This window comes from Delphinus delphis, chromosome 13, assembly GCF_949987515.2.
Source record: "Delphinus delphis chromosome 13, mDelDel1.2, whole genome shotgun sequence".
NCBI lineage: Eukaryota > Metazoa > Chordata > Mammalia > Artiodactyla > Delphinidae > Delphinus > Delphinus delphis.
Window position 1 is genome coordinate 47,845,294 of NC_082695.1, and position 17,886 is coordinate 47,863,179.

The 17,886-nt window shown below is 32.4% G+C and overlaps 1 protein-coding gene across 1 annotated transcript in view; it reads right to left on the reverse strand.

Annotated features, from left to right (window-relative positions):
• CCDC178 (coiled-coil domain containing 178) overlaps positions 1 to 17,886 on the reverse strand; it is a 234,081-nt gene that overhangs the window by 142,355 nt on the left and 73,840 nt on the right. Inside the window, exons 10-11 of the mRNA XM_060027775.1 lie at positions 6,499 to 6,594; positions 6,148 to 6,284 (exon numbers count right to left, since the gene is read on the reverse strand). Coding sequence (XP_059883758.1) covers positions 6,148 to 6,284; positions 6,499 to 6,594 — 233 coding nt within the window. The remainder of the gene's footprint in view (positions 1 to 6,147; positions 6,285 to 6,498; positions 6,595 to 17,886) is intronic.

The window sequence follows — 17,886 nt, forward strand, 5'->3', positions numbered from 1 at the left end:
AATCAAAGAAGAGTGTAAAAACAACAGAGCTCTTTTGAGAAAAGCAATGGCTATAGCCAAATAAAGAGATGCAGAATTGAATAAAGCAATAAGCTTGACTTTTTTTTTGAAGTAGTTAGTAAATGTGTCCAGAGCCTGCTGTAACACGTCAGAAATAGGAACCAAGACTTGCCAGTGGAAGAGGAGAGGCAATGTTACTAAGAAGAACATAAATTTTGGAGTCAGACAGACCTACATTCAAATCCTGATTGCTCCTTATGTAATAGGGGGGTATTGAGGATAATATACACTGTGCTTGCATACATTGAGTAAGGTAGTAATAATCAATACGACCCTTGTTTGTAGAGAGGGGAAAATAAGTTACCATGACGAGAAGCACCTGGGAAGAGTTAATGTCTGAGTTATTGTATGAATGATTTAAAAAACAAGTGATTTAATAGTGTTTTTTTTTAATTAAAAAGTGTTTAACAGTATGGATCTTCATTATAGTGCTATCTGGTTAAATGAGATGAAAGACGATGAGAGAAAAAAATACAAATATAAGAAAAGGTAAATAACCATTAATATTGCTGTGGAGCAGAAAAAGCACAGATAGATGTGCTATCAGAACATATAGCAGAGAGAATAGAAGCGCAGACACTGAAGCAAAAAAAGACACAAGGTTAAAAAATGTTTATATTCAGCTCTCATTTGTTCATTAAGATATTTATTTAACACGTATTGAGAAAGACACAGACACCCACGCACATGCAGACACACACAATGCCTGCCAGCAAGGAGCTCAGCTGAGAGGAGACAACAAATAAGCAAGCCAACAGTAACTGTGCCTAGTGTGATAAGTGCTAGGAGAGAGTTAACCAGGGAGAGTTACTTAATGGATACTTGTTGAGCACTGATTACATGTCAAGTGCTACCCTAAGTGATTGGGGTACAAAGATGAATTAAAACAAAGGTTGCCAGTTTATATTCTCATGAAAGAAAAAAAAAAAGAGACATGAAAAAGATATTCCTCTGCAATCCTAAGTACAATAATGGAAGAAGCAGAAAAAGCAGTTAATACCACCTTGGTTTGTAGAGAGGGGAAAATAAGTTACCACGAGGAGAAGCATCTGGGAAGAGTTAATGTCTGAGCTATTGTATGAATGTTCAATTAACCATATTTAAAAAACGAAGCCAAAAAAAAAAGAAGAGGAGGAGGAAGAGAAGGAGGGGGTGGGGGAAGGAAAAGAAGGGAAGCAGAGGAAACTAGAGACAAAGACTGCAAAGATTGAAGCTTAAAACAATATGAGTTTGAATATGTAACCATTTTAATAGGCTAGAACATTAAAAAATCATGGAAGGGAGTAGTAAGAGATGTCTGGAGCTGTGAAGGTGACAGATTACTGTTTCTAATTTATCAGTCTGGAAGCTTTATCCTATAGCTGGTAGGGAGCCTCTGAAAATTTTTAAAGCTTTTGAAAGTAAATAATAATTCATCCTTTGTAGATAAATTGTACCAGTGATGCTCTATATGCTGAATCTGAGGGCTCACACTTGGAATGAGGTAGACCAGTTGGAAGCCTATTTAATATTCCAATTAAGAGACAACTAGGACCTGGTTCATTTCATTGGTAATTGAAACAGACAGAAAGGAAAGCACCTACTGGAGACCAACATCTAAAAGACAGACTTAACAGAAGTTGGTAAGATGTTGGCTGTAAGATGGTAGAGAGGGATAATAGGATGATGCCTGAAACAACCTACTTGATAGATAATGGTGTCAAGATGTGATGTTGGGGGAGAGGGTAGATATTCAAAATGATACTATCAGGAGAAATAAAGGATGTGGGTAGAAATTAAAAAGTAAAGTAAAAATATGATACATGTTAAAATAATGAGAGTAGGTAACATTCCTGTGATAGGGAGTAGATCAAGAATGCAAATGGGCTGTGTTTAGAATTCTGAGCTAATCTATCAGGGGACCAGCAGAGATAAACGAGGGTTCCTAGAAAGAACAGCTTCAGAAAGTTAAAGGAAGAATCAAGAGCGTGGGATTTTGAACCTCAAAAAGAGATAGCCACAAATGCTTGGGTCACATAAAGAAAAAAAAAGCCATGCAACAAGACTAAAAAATATCCTCCCTTAGGAAGGGAGGTCCCAAACCTTACCTCATCCAACTACCACTAAAATGATGTCTTTAAAAGAGAAATCTGACCATACGAGATTTTTAGTGGATTTCCATACTCTTCAGCAGATTCCAAACCCCTTAAAATGATTCATTACCTGACATTTAGTTCCCTACCTTCAATATCTGTCCCTGCCTGCCTGCCACACAAAAACACATGTGTACGAATTTATGCACGTGGGTGCGTGCACACACACACATATACACAAACACAAGTTAGGTAAAGCACTTGCTCTGAGCTCCAGCTACACAGTCAAAAGTACAGCTCTGTGAACTCACCACACTCTTACCTGTGCCCTAAGATAATTTCAGTTTTAATGTTAGATCTACTATTAACGATTATTATTATTAGACTAACATGTTAATAAGCATATTTGAGTGTCCACTAAAGGCCATTTAAACTGAAGTCAAATTAAATTCCAAAAGATGACATAAGAAAAATCCTGAATCAAAATATAGAAAATCAGGTTTCAAATGCCAGCTGTGCTAGCTGTGGGAATTAGGTTAGCTATTTTGCCTCTCTGAATCCTAAATTCTTTATTTCTTCCTTGGAAGCACACAATAATTGTTTAGAGAAAGTAGAATTCAAGAGAGGATGTATAAATATTCCACCTCCTTAGTGATCAGAGAAATGGAGTTTGAAACAGTATTGAGAATATATTTTTTCATTTACTGTATTGCAATAGATTTTTTTTAAAACAATAGTAGTACTTAATGTTAGCATAAGTGCATCACAAAACAAGCTCATGAACTGCTCAGCTTCAATAAGTGGTATATTTCTGGAAAGCAGTTTTAGAGAGGGGTTAGAAATTTTAAAATATTATAGCCAATCTACTTCTATAAATCTACTTAAAAATTTTAAACAGCAATGATGCTAAGATTTCTGAACATAATATATGTACTTACAGTAAGTCATAAAAATAAAAACCTGAATATAAAAATTAGAGTAATCCTGGCAAAAATCAAAGTTCACTAATATAACAGACTTTTGTACAGATATTTAAATGATGTATTTGAAATTTGTATAACAATGTGACAAAAAATTCAATTATGGGAATAAAATCAGAACACACGTTCATCAAGAATGAAAAAATCAGTAATATATTAACAGTATCACCTCTATCTATTGACATGATGTTAGGTTTTCAATCTGTTTTTGAACATTTTACACTTTCTTTTCTACACTAAATATGCATTATAATCAAAGGGATAAAAAGATCATACAAGATACTTTTGCTCTGAATGCCCTGGAAATTTGATAAAATGGAGCTTGAATATCATGGTTTGGGAAACGAAAAAAAACGTCTGGGCATATCCAAGGACACAAATTGCAAAATAGAACCGCTTTCAAAAATATGAGGATGCAAATGATTAACTCAACTTTATCCTAGGACTCAAAGATTTTCCACAAATGGTTTCCAGAAGAAAATGGACAACACACAGTAAAGATAGCCAAGAGCACAGGGAAAAGAGACAGCAAAAGCATCAGCTAGAAGAATTATATACAGAAGTAGATTACAAAGACTACAGGTATTTACATTATTGGATACAGATTATAAAATATTCATACTATGTTTAAGCAGTAAAAGATAAGCTTTAAGTATTTGCATCAAACAGGGAATCATAAAATGACTTAGAAGATTTGGAAGAAAAACAAATGAAATTTGGAAATGAGTAATTATTTTTGCATCTATCTGTCTATTTTCTTTCTCTCTCTCTCTCTCTCTATCTATCCATCCATCCACCCTAGTAAGAGACTTGAAAAAACAAGATGAATGGCTGATTATGTGCTCACATATTGCCTCTGTCCTTTGTTTTCTCTTCCTTTGGAACATCACGTAGGTATGGGGCAGATGTGACTCTTGCCTGCACATCTCTTAATCTCTCCTTCATGTTACAAACTTTTCACTAATTCTCTGTTCAGCACTGTGTAATCTGCTGCTAAAATCATCCATTTAATTTTTAGTTTCAAGTACAAATTGAGAAAAAAAAATAAGTGACATCTTAAGATGTTATCTGAACAAGCATAATGCATACTATGGAAATCCTCTACAACCAGGGTTGCTACATTCCCGTTGCCTGTGATAGACTGTACTAGTGTTCCCAATTGTTCATTATCTCTCTTTTTAACAGGATTAGACTTCCCACCCAGTTGACATTGGGCCTGGCCATATGACTTGCTTTGTTCAGTGGAGTGTGAGCAGGAGTAACATTTATCATCCTGTGGAAGCTACAGAGCCACTGAGTTATCTCACTAATGCACTTGTGCTACCAGAGCAACATGCCCTAGAAAGATTCCATCCTTCACCCTGCATCTGAGAAGTAGAAATTACATGAATCACACACACAGCAGACACAGTGAAGCTGCAGTACCAAGTAGAAATAAACCTTTATACCACTAAGACTTGGCAGGTACTCATTGGTGCTGGATAATGTAATAAAATGTAACTCTCACACTCTTCCTTTTCTCCAGAGCTGTCTCGTCATTAGCTTACCCACTCTTCAGATTTTTCTTCGCCTCTGGTTCTCTTTCTTAATAAAATAAAGTTTACAACTACAATTTTAGGTTATCCTTTAGAAAATAATGTTCCTTTTGCTTTCTTTAAAAAAGTGTATTTAACACACAGATAAATTTTACAAATGGTTTCATTCTATCATCCAAAGATAAAATAAGCACTAAGAAATCTTACCAAACTTCCTACACAATTGTCCAGTATCATCATCACCTCTCTCCATTCTTTCCTCTTTCCCTCCTTTCAATAATTAATGATGGATAGCATAGTACATGTCAGGAACTATGCTTGATGATGAGAATTCAATGATGAAGAAAATATGATCATGGCTTATGTCTGCCCTCATGGATCTTCCCATTTGTTGAGGAAGACGGACACCAGTCAAATATTTACAGACACAAAGCTGCAAATATGACAAGCGATATGAAGGGAAAAATGTATGCCATATACACACATAATAGAGGAATTGGATATAACTAGACAGTCAATGAAAGCTACCCAGAACTGACTTCTCAGCTGTAATCTTAAAGATAAGTAGTAATTAACTAGGTAGAAGGTGGAGGAAAAACATTTATTGAAAAGGAATTAGCATAAAAACACCTTAAGGGCTGGGAAAAAAACATGACAAATAGGAGAAATTGAAGTAAAGCCGTTGTATTTGAACCAAATAATAAGGCTGAACCAGGTGTGACAGGAGACTGCAGAGCCAGGCATTCCTGCCTACTCAGGAACCTTGTGGGGTTCGTTAAAGAGGGGCTTTTGTTCCCTCACCCCTGCTAAAATTAATGAAAGTATGAAGGGAAACGGATAATACTTGTGTTAAAAAAATTAAAAGAAAAAAGAACACACCTACCACAATGTAGATAATGGATTAGAAAGGGAGCAGTTATTGCAGGTAAACCAGCTTTGGAAGGCAGCTATGCTCACCACTACACCACCAACACTGCACAAAACCAGCTTTGGAAATCACCAGTTCACAAGTTCATGCAAGACATGATAATAGCTTGTACCAGAGTGCTGGTGCAGTATTGAAACAGATAAATTAAAAAATTGTTTAGTATGTGGAACATTTCTTGTTAACATGTTGAATATGAGGGTTGAAACAGAAAGGGGAATCAAGAAAACTCATAAGTTTACGAGCTAAGAAATCTAGTTTAGTAGTTTCAAGGAAGAATTGAGTACTGACTGAAGGAGATCACGAGCTTGGTTAGACACATTTTAAAGTATCTTTAAGTATAAGAGAATATGTTCAAGGGAAGTGATATGAATTCCTTTTCATTATTTTGATTTTTCTAAATGGATTCAGAATGATAAAAGAGCAACATTTGGGATAGAAATAAAACTTAAGCTAATTATAAAGACAAACACAAACACCATCATACCACCCCAGGAACACAAAATGAAGTGATTTATTATATTTAACATATTAGATATGCTATATAAGAATGAAAATCATATTTGCAATATTACCTGTCACTGATATAACCTAGTATAGTTTCAATATCGATCTCAAGTCTTCTATTTTCTTCCATCAATTGAGAATATGCTTTTGAGACATCTGAAGAATCTTTTGCGATATTAGAAAGCTCAATATCCCATGTTCTTTTCTTTAAAAAAAGCATCATTTATACATGTTTAAGTAAAAATGATTTAAAATAAAAATTACTAAAAGTAATTTCATTATTACACATTGTTTTTTCTTTTTGAGTGAAAAAGAAAAAGAAAAAAATGTGTAATAATGAAATTACTTTTAGTTTTATGAGTTAATACTTGGGAATAGAGAATGGAGCTCTAGTGGGAAATAGGGAAATATCAACTTACTGTGGCATAAAAATCATTAAGTGTTTCCAAATATTCATTTTCACAATTTTTTTTCTTCCAGACTAGTTGATCATAAACTCTTTTCAAATCTTCTAGCTAAGGAAAAAATACATACACACACACACAGTAAACTACGGAGCTTTCCACTCTTCTGTAAAGTAAGAAATTATCTTTCAAATTATGCAACTATAACATAATATTGATTAAAATATTATAAAATAACACCATAGGCTGTTTTCATTTATGAAAATTGATGCAAGAGTCTGAATAAAATATAGCAAAAATCAAGTCTAACAGTATACAAATGCATAATCATGATAAAATAGAATGTATTTTAGTTATAAGAATTGATAAAAATTCAGAAATTTAAATCTTTGCTCTCACCAGCAAATTAAAAAAGAAAATAACATAAATATGGCCAACACTCCACAAAAAAGCCATTTGATAAATTCACTATCTAGTTTCCATAATTTTTAAACTAGCACAAGGACAACACACCCAAATATAATATAAAGAATGAACATAAAATATCAAAATAAATCATAAAATACTGAACCCATGTCCACTGAACTCAAAACATGAAACCAGATTATCTTTCATCACCATTGTTATTAATCCTGTTTTGTGAAATTTAGCTAAATGCAAGTAGATAATGAAACTAAATTTTACTAGTATAATATTGAATATGAAAATGTAATGTCTTCAATTTTAGATGATATGACTGAATACCCAGGAAGACAGAAGATTCTATTTAAAACTACAATAAATGATTTTTGGAAAAAAGTCATAAGGAAATTAATAGCTTTTATCTATAAGAGTAATAATCTGTTAAATATATTGTGACAATATTTAAAAGCTTTTGTCAAAAATATAAAGTATCTGGAAATAAATTCAACACAAAAGGGAGGACCTATAATACAGCAAACAAAAATTCTTATTTAAAAGCTTAAATCAAGAAAAAATGATATTTCATAGAAAGGTTTAATAGGATATACTGTCAGTTACCTCAAAATTAATATAAGACATGATAAAAAGGAGTATTCTCTTTGAAACTTCATGAAATGAAATTCATATGGAAGAAAAGGTATGTGAGACTAGCCAAGAGGTATGTGAAAAATAAGAATAATGTTGGAAACTCGCTACCAGATATTAAAACATCTTATAATACCATTACATTAAGGAGTATTTATTTTTGGCATTACAATAAAGAACAGAAGGAAAAACAAGAGCCCAGAAATAGATCTAATGGTATTTGAATTCAGTGAGAGACAAATCATTTACTTTAATTAATGGATTGGAAGAATGTAGAACCTCTGTTTAAAAAAGAAAAACAAAGTTATCTTTCTACTTCACATCTAACTCACATTATAACAAAAATAAATTTCAGATTAATAAAAACCTAAATGCAAACACAAAACAGTACAAATTATTAATCAATATGAGTTTATTTGTATAATCTTGGGCTGAAGGATAATGTCACCTTGTCAAGTAAACCAAGATTTGTTGACATGTCTGATGGCATATTTTACAAAAGTTGTGTGGAAAAACATACCATAAACAAGAATGAAGGAAAATAAGACTGAGAAAAACGTAAAATAAAACCCCAATTTTCTGACATATAGTCCTTATGAAGGGTATCAGTAGACATGGTGCATTAAGAATATCTGAAAACTCTTCTCCATAAAGGTAATGAGAAAACTGGCCAAAAAAAGAGTCAAAATCAGCGTTTTTCAGAACTTTGGAAATTAAGTGAAGGTTTCCAGCAAATAGGGAGCACCTATTCAAGATCAGTCTAATCTGAGTAAGAGGTATGAGCTTTGTGGTGTTTTAACTTGTCCTACTCCAGGTCCATGATAGCCTTGAACAGCACACGTTTGTGGAGAAACCCATCAGTTGGGCAGCCACCAGAGGGAGCAGAACTGATCTGGAATGCTTTCAAAGCCTCATTATCACAGAACTGTCATTATTTGACCTGTCTGGTGGTTTTTTGCATGACTCCATCTGCGAGGACATCTGTACTTTCTTGATACAGAGCTCTCCCAGTACAAAACATCTCACGAGGAAATTTTCTCCCAAGCCATGATTGTCAAAATTTTAAGTAGCACAGGCAATTGATTAACTTTGTGGCCACCTGAGACAGTAGACAATGATTGGGACAAACGGTAAACTAACCGTTAGACTATAAAACAAGTCACATTAGATTTTAAAAGATTAAAATTATATAAAGTATCTTCCCTAACCACACAGGAATGAAATTAGAAATCAGTAACAGAATCAAATTTGGAAATACAAAAACATGTGGAAATTAAACAATATACTCCTATATAACCAACAGGTCAAAGAAGAAATCTCAAGAATTAGAAAATACTTTGAGATGAATGAGAATTAAAGAACAACATAGTAAAACTTTTTGGATAAAGTTAGAGCAATACATGTATACCTGTTAACGCCTGTAATAAAGAAGATCTCAAGCCAATAATCTAATTTTACATCTAAAGGAAACAAAAAGTAGAGCAAACAAAACCCAAAGCAAGTAGAAGAAAGAAAACAATAAAGTTTAGAGTGGTAACAAATGAGTCCTAGTATACAAAAAAATAAACAACAACAAAAACCTAATAAAACCAAAAGACAGTAATTTGAAAAAGTCAAGAAATTTAAGAAAACTAGATACACTAAGAAAAAAAAGGTCAAATTACTAAAATCAGAAATTAAAGAGGGGACATTACTATTAACCTCACAAAAATAAGAATGATTATAACGGAATACTATAAATCATTTGATGCCGACAAATTAGATAAACAAGATGAAATGGACAAATTACTAAAATGACATGAATTACCAAAACTGACTAAGAAAAAATAGAAAACCCGAATACATATATAACAGGTAAAGAGATTCATAATCAAAATCTTCCCACACAAAAAAAGGCCAGGAGTAGATTGCTTCACTGGTGAATTCTACTAAATGTTAAAAGATGAATTAACAAGAGTTCTTCAAAAATTCTTAAAAATTAGGAAAGAAGTATTCTATGAGGCTATATTACCCAATACCAAATTCTGCCCAAGACATCACAAGAAATAAAACTATAGACCAATATCACTTGTGAATATAAACACAAACATCCTCCACAAAATAGCAGCAAACAATCCAGTAATATATGAGGGATTATACACCACAACCAAGTAGGATTCATGTTGGGAATGCAAGATTGTTTCAATATGCAAAAATCACTTAATGTAATATACTGTATTCATATAATACAGAATCAAATTCACCTGATCCTCTCAATGGATATAGAAAAGTTATTTTACATAATTCCACACCCTTTCATGATGAAACCACTTAACAACAACAACACAAAAAACCCTACAAAATTTCCTCAGCCTGATATAAAAGTGTATGAAAAACAAACATTATACTTAATGATGAAAAATGAATGCTATCATCTGAGATCAGGATGTTTGCTCTTATCATTTTTAACATTGTACTTGAGGTTCTAGCCAGAGTATTTACGCAACAAAAACAAATAATCTGGTTTCCATATTGGGAGGATAGAAATAAAAGCATTTGTATTTGCAGATTTTCAGATCTTATACATAGAAAATCCTAATGAATCTACAAAAAAAACCCCTACTAGAGTCTAGTATAAGTTTAGCAACTTGCAGGGTATAACACAGAAAAAGTAGTTTTATTTCCATACAATAGCAATTAACAATCCAAAAATGAAATTAAGAACAAAAGTTCATTTACAGTAGCATCAAAATTAATAAAATTATTAGGAATAAATTTTACTAAAAAGTGCAAAATTTATATACTGAAAACTATAACACATAGTTGAAAAGAGTTGAAGAGGCTTAAATAAACGGAAAGACACCTTTGTTCATGGATTAGAAGATGATAATACTCCTTTAATTGATCTACTGATTCCATGCAATCCCCTTTCAAAATGCTAGTTTACTTCTTTTCAGAAATTGACAAGCATATCCTAAAATACATTTGAAAACCCAAAGGTCCCAGGATAGCAAAAACAATCTTTGAAAGAAAAAAACTGAAGGGCTCACACTTTTGGATTTTAAAACATCCTACAAAGGTACAGTGATCAACACATGGTAGTACTGGCACAAGGAAAGACATACAAATCAATGGAATAGAATTCAGAGTCCCTAAATAAATCAATGACTGACTGAATTCAACAAAGGTGTCTAGATAATGCAATGGGGAAAAAATAGTGTTTTAAAAAAGTGCTGTTGGGAATACTGGATACCCTCATGCAAAGAACGAGTTTGGACCCCTTACTTCATACAAAAATTACTAAAATTGGATCAAAGACCTAAATGTAAGAATTAAAATGATAAAAATATCAGAAGAAAAGATAGACATAAATCCTGTGACTTTGGTTCAGGCAACAGTTTCTTAGATATGACACTTAAAGCATGGGTAACCAAAGATAAAATAGACAAATAAGACTTCATCAAAGTTAAAAACTTTTGAGCTTCAAGAATTATCAAAAGTGAAAAGACACTTTACAGAGTAGGAGAAAATATTTTCAAACTACCTATCTGATGAGAGTCCAATATCCAGACTACATAAAGAATACTTACAACTCAATAATGAAATGTCAACTGAATTTAAAATGGTCAAAATATGTGAAAAGACATTTCTCCAAAGGAGATAAACAAATGGAAAACAAGCACATGAAAATTTTTTCTATATCATTAGTGATTAGGGAAATGCAAATCGAAACCACAAGATACCACTTCACACCCAATAGGATGGTTTTAATAATAAAGATAGACAATACCAATTATTGCTGAGGATATGAAGAAATTAGAACCCTCATAGATTTCTGGTGGGAATATAAAATGTGGCAGTCACTTTGAAAATAGTTGGCAGTTCCTTAAAATGTTAAACATACAATTATATTGTATGTTTAGTATAGTATAGTATGTATAGTATACATGTATAGTATGTATAGTATAGTATGTATAGTCCCAGGAATTCCACTTCTAGGTATATAACCAAGAGAAATGACAACATGTATGCAAAAACTTGTACATCAATGTTAATAGCAGCATTATTCATAATAGCCAAGAGGTAGAAACAGCCGAAACACCCTTCAACTGATGAATGGATAAACAAAATGTGATATATACATACAATGGAATACTATTCAGACATAAAAAAGGAATGAAGTACTGATAGATTCTACAACATGGCTATGAAATGCCCAGAAGCAGCAAATCCATAGAGACAGAAAGTAAATTTGTTGGTTGCTAAGGACTGAGGGGAGGAAGGAATTGAGAATGACTGCTAATGGGTATAGGGTCCCTTTTGGGCATAATTAAAATGTTCTAAAATTACATAGTGGTTACAGTTCCATAAACTTGTAATATACTAAAAACCACTGAATTATACAATTAAAATACAAGGCCAATATTTCTAAGAGGCAACAAAATCCTGAAATTAATGACAAAGCAAATAATTCAAAAGAACATTGTTTTCCAAACCATTTCTGAATCCTCTTTATTATTTTATTCACATTTACATACTATACCACCTGTACTATTATACATTTAACAATTTTCTTAAGTCAACTAACTTATTTAAAAAAGAAACTATTGTTATTGTAAGTTAAAATCCAATATTATATACCATAAAGAGTAACTTTAAAAATAAAATTAAAAACGATTTCATGAAATAAACAGCTAATATAAAAATTAAAAAAGTAGTATTAAATGTATTCAATTTACCAAAAGAAATACTAAATATAATTTTTAGAAGAATTACTATCCATAATTAAAGGAATATTTGGGCTGATGCTATAACTTTAAGATGAGAAGTTCAATAAATTATAAGATGATTTACCTGTATATAAATTAACAAGGTAATTGAACGTTAGACTTAATATCTAAACCAAATGAAAATAGACTTTTCATAAATGTTTGTTTCAAGAAGCCTTTGAAATATTTTCCAAAAATTTTCTTCATAAACTACCAAATTACTTAGCGAAGTGATATTCAAGCTTTCATACCCACTCATTACTATTGCTTAGTAAATAATCATGAAAAAGCTATTAATCAAGCTTTTTAGATACTGCAACATATTTTGAATGCATTTCTCAGATAAAGTTGTAACCAAGTCATTAAGAAAATGAGACACATCTAACTTGGCATGATTAAAGGGTGTATTCTATGGCTTCAGTTTTGTTGGATTTATTTTTTTCCCCTAATGTGCAATACTTATTTTAAATTTATATTAGGACATTTTAGGTTTTTGAATGAGAAAACATCTTTGTGGTATATCCTAATCTTTGATGCAGTTCTCAATCATAAAAGTCATGTAGAAACATGAATTTTTTACCCAAGAAGACTTGAAGTTCTAATTGAATTAATAGGGAGTGAGAAGTTTTCAGAAAAGCCCATATTAAAGATTAATGGCTGATCACCCATTTACAAATCTGAGAGCACGTAAGTGTATTTGGTGGTTTGAACTAATTCAGTGAATAATTTTAACAACTTCATGAAGTACTTCCCCTTAATCAACACCTTAAACCCTAATCTCTCTTGTAGATTATTAACATATTAAATTAACACACATCTAGTTGTTCAGATGAGATAACTGAGTATCTAAAAGGTGTAAAGTGAAGGTCACAACCAGAATGTGGAGGAGAAATCTGAGTCCAACACTCTATGATAGATTAAAACATTAAATGTTGCTTTAAATGAATTGCTTTAAAAATTCTCTACCTCATAAGTCATCGTAGAAATGCAAATTTAAAACCACAGTAGGACAAATTCAACAAAAGCACAATAGTTAAAAATAAATAAAAGATAATATTAGATGATGCTATTAATCTGAGGCTGGAATTCTCATACATGGTGGTCTGAATAGAAAAATGTATAACAATTTTGGGAAAAAATTTGGCATGATCTGTGAAAACTGAACATATGCATATTTGGACAAGTAATTCCCAACATAAATGAATACATAATTTTAATGAGTATTTTGACGGTCTTGGTCTGAAAAACTGGAAGGACTGAATTGTCATAAACTCAAATGCGGAAGGCTGCAGGTATAATGCAATTGGATATCAAGTTTAATTTTCGAAAAGTTAAGCTTGAGAAACCCACTAGACATCTAAATGGAGACTGGGTTGGCAGTTACATATACAAAGCTTATAATAAGAGGATAAGCCCTTGGATTCTCAAATGTCTGGAGTGTGGAGAGAGAAAGAGAAACCAGTAAAGGAAACTGAGAACAAGAATCCAGAAAAGTATAAAGAAACAAGAATAGTATGTGTTCTTAGAGCCAAGAGAAAAAAGTTTCCAGAGATAAGGGTATAACCAACTTGGTTAACTGCTACATGTAAGTTAAAGAAGATAAGAACAAAGAAACAATGATTAGATTTAGCAATGTGGAAATCACTGTTGACCTAAATCAGAGGTATTTTGGTTGAATGGTGAGACAAAAAAGAAAACTGGAATGTGTTTAAGAAAGGATGGGATATTATGACCAAATGAGATTTATTCTAATAATTCAAGGTTCAACATTAGGAAATCCATCAATATAATTCACTGTATTTATAGAGAAGATATTACATGAACATATCCCCAAACGCAGAAAAGGCTTGGCAAAAATTAACATCCATTCCTGATTTTAAAAATAGTCAAATTGAAACTGATAAATACTTTTTAACATAATAAAATGCATATTGAATCTTAAAGCTGGCCTCTTACTTAAGGGAAAAAACTAGGAGCAATCCCATTAAGAGAAGGACATAAAAAGGATGCCCATGATCTTTACTATCATTTAACACTGTACTTCATGTACTGACCAATGTAAACAAAAGATAAAAAATTAAAAGGCATAAAAAATAATGAAGGAATAACCATATCTCTCTTTGAAGATAAAATAATATCTTCCCTGGAAGATTCCAAGATAAACAATGACAAAACTACCATAAATAAATTTTAAATCAGTAAATTATTATAATATGATACACGTATATATATATATATTTTCCATTAGATGGTAGAGCAGGTCTATCTAAAATCTTTTTAGATAATCACTTCCTTATTTTGACTATACTGAGGTGGTTGGGAGGACAACATCTTTAAGTTTCCTTCTAATTTAAGGGATATGTGAATCACACCCTTCTAAAAGGAACTTAAATTAAAAGTAATTGAATATGTGTCTTTTGGTTGGTGCATTTAATCCATTTACATTTAAGGTAATTTTAGATATGTATGTTCCTCTTACCATTTTCTTAATTGTTTTGGGTTTGGTCTTGTAGATCTTTTTCTTTTCTTGTGTTTCCCACATAGAGAAGTTCCTTTAGCATTTGTTGTAAAACTGGTTTGGTGGTGTTGAATTCTCTTAACTTTGGCTTTTCTGTAAAGTTTTTGATTTCTCTGTTGAATCTGAATGAGATCCTTGCTGGGTAGATTAATCCTGGTTATAGGTTTTTCCCTTTCATCACTTTAAATATATCCTACCACTCCCTTCTGGCCTGCAGAGTTTCTGCTGAAAAATCAGCTGATAACCTTATGCGGATTCCCTTGCATGTTATTTTTTGCTTTTCCCTTGCTGCTTTTAATATTTTTTCTTTGAATTTAATTTTTGTTACTTTGATAAATATGTATCTTGGTGTGTTTCTCCTAGGGTTTATCCTATATCGGATTCTCTGTGCTTCCTGGACTTGGGTGGCTATTTCCTTTCCCATGTTAGGGAAGTTTTCAACTACACTCTCTTCAAAATTTTCTCAGACCCTTTCTCTTTCTCTTCTTCTACTGGGACCACTATAATTTGAATGTTGGTGTGTTTAGTGTTGTCCCAGAGGTCTCTGAGACTGTCTTCAATTTTTTTCATTATTTTTTCTTTATTTTGCTCCTTGGCAGTTATTTCCACCATTCTATATTCCAGCTCACTTATTCATTGTTCTGCCTCAGTTACTCTGCTATTGATTCCTTCTAGTGTATTTTTCATTTCAGTTATTGTGTTGTTCATCTCTGTTTCTTCGTTGTTTAGTTCTTCTAGGTCTTTGTTAAACATTTCTTGTATTTTCTTGATCCGTGTCTTCATTCTATTTCTGAGATTTTGGATCATCTTTACCATCATTACTCTGAATTCTTTTTTCAGGTCGGTTGCCTATTTCTCTTCATTTATTTGGTCTTGTAGGTTTTTACCTTGCTCCTTCATCAGTAACATATTTTTTTGTCATCTCATTTTTTTTGATGGGTGGGACTCTGTTCCTATCTTACTGGTTGTTAGGCCTGAGGCACAGATTAGCTGAATGGATACAAAAACAAAATCCATATATATGCTGCCTAAAAGAGACCCACTTCAGACCTAGGGACACATACAGACTGAAAGTGAGGGGATGGAAAAAGATATTACATGCAAATGGAAATCAAAAGAAACCTGGAGTAGCAATACTCATATCAGAAAAATAGACTTTGAAATAAAGACTGTTACAAGAGATAAGGAAGGACACTACATAATGATCAAGGGATTAATCCAAGAAGAAGATGTAACAATTATAAATATTTATGAACCCAACATAGGAGCACTTCAATATAAAAGGCAAATGCTTATAGCCATAAAAGGGGAAATCAACAGTAACATAATAATAGTGGGGGACTTTAACACACCACTTACACCAATGGACAGATCATCCAGACAGAAAATAAATAAGAAAACAAGATTTAAATGACACAATAGAGTAGATAGATTTAATTGATATTTATAGGACATTCCACCAGAAAGTGGCAGAATACACTTTCTTCTCAAGTGCTCATGAAACATTCTTCAGGATAGATCACATCTTGGGTCACAAATCAAGCCTTTGAAAATTTAAGAAAATTGAAATCATATCAATCATCTTTTCCAACAACAATGCTATGAGACTGGGAATCAAATACAGGAAAAAAACTGTAAAAAACACAAACACATGGAGGCTAAACAGTGCACTGCTAAACAATCAAGAGATCACTGAAGAAATCAAAGAGGAAATTAAAAAAATGCATAGAAACAAATGAAAATGAAAATACAACGACACAAAACCTACGGGATGCAGCAAAAGCAGTTCTAAGAGGGAAGTTTATAGCAATACAATATCACCTCAAGAAACGAGAAAAATCTCAAATAAACAATCTAAGCTTATGCCTAAAGTAACTAGGGAAAGAAGAACAAGAGGAACACAAAGTTAGTAGAAGGAAAGAAATCATAAAGATTAGAGCAGAAATAAATGAAATAAAAATAAAAAAAACAATAACAAAGAACAATAAAACTAAAAGTTGGTTCTTTCAGAAGATAAAATTGATGACCCTTTAGCAAAACTCATCAAGAAAAAAAAGGAAAGGATTCAAATCAATAAAATTAGAATTGAAAAAGAAGAACTTATGACTGACACGGCAGAAATACAAAGGATCATAAAAGACTACTACAAGCAACTCTATGCCAATAAAATGGACAACCTAGAAGAAATGGACAAATTGTTGGAAAGATACAACTTTCCAATACTGAACCAGGAAGAATTAGAAAATATGAATAGATCAATCACAAGTAATGAAATTGAAACTGTAATTAAAAATCTTCCAACAAACAAAAGTCTAGGACCAGATGGCTCACAGGTGAATTCTATCAAACATTTAGAGAAAAGCTAACACCCATCATTTTCAAACTCTTCCAAAATATTGCAAAGGAAGGAACACTCCCAAACTCATTCTATGAGGCCACCAACACCCTAATACTAAAACCAGACAACAATACTACAAAAAAAGAAAATTACAGACCAACATCACTGATGAATATAGATGCAAAAATCCTCAACAAACTACTAGCAAACAGAATCCAATAACACATTAAAAGGATCATACACCATGATCAAGTGGGGTTTATCCCAGCAAAGCAAGGATCCTTCAGTATACACAAATCAATCAATGTGATCCACGATATTAACAAATAAAGAAATAAAAACCATATAATCATCACAATAAATGCAGAAAAAGCTTTTGATAAAATTAAACACCCATTTATGATAAAAACTCTCCACAAAGTGGACACAGAGGCAACCTACCTCAACATAATTAAGGTCATATAGGACAAACCCACAGCAAACATCAATCTCCGTGGTGAAAAACTGAAAGCATTTCCTCGAAGATCAGGAACAAGACAAGGATGTCCACTCTTGCCACTCTTATTCAACGTAGTTTTGGAAGTCTTACCCAGGTCAACCAGAGAAGAAAAAGAAATAAAAGGAATATGAATTGGAAAAGAAGAAATAAAGCTGTCACTGCTTGCAGAAGACATGATACTATACATAGAAAATCCTAAAGATGCCACCCGAAAACTACTAGAGCTAATCAATGAATGTGGTAAAGTTGCAGG